The sequence below is a fragment of the Arachis ipaensis genome, unplaced genomic scaffold (genome assembly GCF_000816755.2).
Source record: "Arachis ipaensis cultivar K30076 unplaced genomic scaffold, Araip1.1 Aipa795, whole genome shotgun sequence".
NCBI classification, from domain to species: Eukaryota; Viridiplantae; Streptophyta; class Magnoliopsida; order Fabales; family Fabaceae; genus Arachis; species Arachis ipaensis.
In genome coordinates, this window is record NW_015495922.1 from 1 (window position 1) to 3,167 (window position 3,167).

Consider the following 3,167-nt stretch of genomic DNA (forward strand, 5'->3'; position numbering starts at 1 on the left):
TAAAGAATTCACAATAAATTCCCGTTGCAAGTATAGTTTCTAAACCAACAATAATCCTTTCATACAAAAATTTGGTTGTCATTAAAACAAACCCAAAAAAATTAAACCGAAGTATTTAAACCTCAGGTCATCTCTCAAGGAATTGCAGGGAAGTGTAGTTATAATTGGTTATGGAAAAGTATCTTTTTGGATTTTTGAAATAAGGAACAAGAAAAGTTGCAAGAAATTAAATTAATAACTAAGAAAACTCTTGGCAAGGTATGAAAATTAGACGTCCTATCCTAGTTATCCTTATCAATTGTGATGAGAATTGTCCATTGCTACCACTTAGTTAACCTCTAACTATGAAGGAAGGTCAAGTGGATGAATCAATTTGATTCCTCAAGTCCTAGTCAACTCCTAAGGAAAGACTAGCTTTAGAGGGGTCCAAATCAACTAGCAACTTTGAATTATCAATCAACAAAAAGAGTTTGATAACTCAAGAGTCTCCAATTACTCAACCAAAGCCAAAAGGAGAGAAATCTACTCTAAATCCCAACCAAGCATTTTATCAAACACTTGGAAGGCATAACATAAAGACCTAGAAATTAATAAGAGATAATAGGAAGATGCTGTAACCTTAGAGAGGATGCCGTCAGCTGAGGAGATCAGAGAGGCTGTGTGGGACTGCGAATCCTCTAAGGTGCCAGGCTGTGATGGGTACAACATGAACTTCATTAAGAGATGCTGGGATGAGATTGGACCTGAATTTACGACAACAGTGATGGGGTTCTTTAATTCTTCCAGGTTACTGACTGATAGTAATATTGCTTGGGTGGCATTGGCTCCAAAGTTTGTTGGTGCAAAGGAGATCAAAGACTTGAGACCTATTAGTATGGTGGGGTGCGTCTACAAGGTCATCTCAAAGGTGCTAGTCAGGAGGATCAGATCAGTGATGCTAGGGTTAATAGGGGAGACTCAGAGTGCGTTCGTCAAGGGAAGGAAAATACACGATGGGGCACTTATTGCATGTAAAATAGTAAACTGGCTTAAACAGAGAAAAAAGGAAGCAGCAATAATCAAGCTAGATTTCCAAAAAGTATATGACAGAGTCAAATGGAGCTTTGTGGACTTGGTATTACAAAAGATGGGCTTCGGACATAAATGGAGAGCATGGGTTATGGAGTGTGTGGCCATTGCATCTATGTCAGTATTGATAAATGGGTCACCATCTAAGCCTTTCAAAATGGAAAGAGGTTTGAGACAAGGTGACCCGCTTTCTCCCTTCTTATTTGTACTGGCTATGGATGTGCTACATTGAATAGTTGGAGAGGCGATCAGGAATGGACGTATATTACCGTTGTTAGTGGGTAAGGATAGCATAGAATTGTCGCACCTTCAGTTTGATGATGATACTATTCTATTTTGCCCACCAGAAGAGGAGACTATTAAGAATTATAAGCGACTTCTGTGATGTTTTGAGTTGATGTCAGACCTCTATATTAATTTTGATTTCGATTAATTGTGAAAAGCAGTAGACACAGCGTATGTGTAACCTTTTGGGTTGTAAGGGGGACACTCTCCCAGTTAAATACCTTGGGATATCCTTAGGAGCAAACCCGAGGATGGCGAAGACTTGGAAGCCTATTCTGGACAAAGTGGAGGAAAAACTAAGCTTGTGGAAAGCTACGGTGCTAAACAAAGCTAGAAAGTTGGTGCTCATCAAATCAGTATTGAACAGTTTGCCAGTGTACTATTTGAGTCTATTTAAGATGCCGAAAGCTGTTGCTGAGAAGTTGATTTCACTATAGAGAAGATTCATATAGAGTAAGGAAGATGGTAGGAATGGTATGGCATTAGTTAGATGGGAAATGGTACATGCTCCAAAGAAACTAGGTGGCTTGGGAGTTGGCGATGCAATTATTCGGAACTCAGCATTGTTGTTTAAGTGGTGGTGGCAGTTTACAAAGGAAGAGTGCCCGTTGTGGAAGAAAATTGTATGTTCATGTAATAATCTGAATCCCAATGATCTACTGTCAACTCAAGCACTATCTACAAGAGGAGGCCCATGGAAGGATATATGCCAGTTGCACATCATGAATGAACGTATAAGGGATAAGATGGTTACAAGTTTGTCCATGGAGATTGGTGATGGGCGACGGACTCGGTTTTGGGAGGATGTATGGCTACTATGTGGATCTTTGAAAGACCAGTTCCTGAGGCTTTTCTCTGTTTCAAACTAATATGGATACGTTATTGGGGACTGTGGGTTTTGGAATGGGATAGAGTGGTTTTGGAATTTCTAATGGAGGCACGAGCTTTTTTAGTGGGAATTGGAGCTTCTAAGTCAATTACATGAGGCTTTGAGACCGGTGAAATTAGTAATAATAGAGAGGATCGAGTGGTTTGGAAATATGATAGGCAAGGTGCTTTTTCAACTAACTCATTTGTGCAGGTGATGCAGGTTGAAGCACTCCCAGAGGTGGTAACCAGCTACAGCTTCACAAGGACCATTTGGAAAGGTTTGGTTCCACCAAGAGTGGAGCTTTTTGCTTGGTTTGTTTTAATAGGCAGGGTGAACACTAAGGAAAGGCTGAGCTGGTTTGGAATTATCAGACAGGAAGATACTATATGCGTGCTATGTAATAATGAATTGGAACATGTATATCACTTGTTTCTAGGCTGTGCATTTACGTGGTAGGTGTGGAGTGCTTGGATATCAGGATTCGGTTGTCAATGGTTTTATCCGGGTTCGATGAAAGAGCACTTTCTCAGTTGGACAGAGGAATCGAGGAGTAAGGAGGATCGTAAGCAGCGGCTGAGGTGCTTTTGTGCGGTCATTTGGAATATATGGATGGAAAGGAATAACAGGATTCTCCAGAATCAAAGCAGATGTGTTGAAGAAGTCATTAACATGACCGTGAGAAGCGTTAATGAGTGGAGTGGTGTTGATCCCTTTTGTTGTTGATGGCTATGCCGAAGATGACATGGGGAGTTTATGTGTTTGATTTAGTTATTTAAGTAGGCGTATGCTGCTTGTCTAGCTCTGTTCGCTCCACTGTATTGTGTTGAGCTCTTACTTTCAAAAAAAAAAAGATGACAAATAGAGTTGTTGTTAGTTAAGTTAATCTTTATTTAAGTGATTATCCACGGCTTATCTCTTTTACCAGAAGATACTATTTGTTGAC

At 40.0% G+C, this 3,167-nt stretch overlaps 1 protein-coding gene across 1 annotated transcript in view; it reads left to right on the forward strand.

Moving 5' to 3' along the window:
• Window positions 1-1,850: 1,850 nt before the first annotated feature.
• LOC107624653 (inositol transporter 1-like) overlaps window positions 1,851-3,167 on the forward strand; it is a 5,555-nt gene continuing 4,238 nt past the window's right edge. The window contains exons 1-2 of the mRNA XM_016327110.2: window positions 1,851-2,159; window positions 2,435-2,586. Coding sequence (XP_016182596.1) covers window positions 1,851-2,159; window positions 2,435-2,586 — 461 coding nt within the window. The remainder of the gene's footprint in view (window positions 2,160-2,434; window positions 2,587-3,167) is intronic.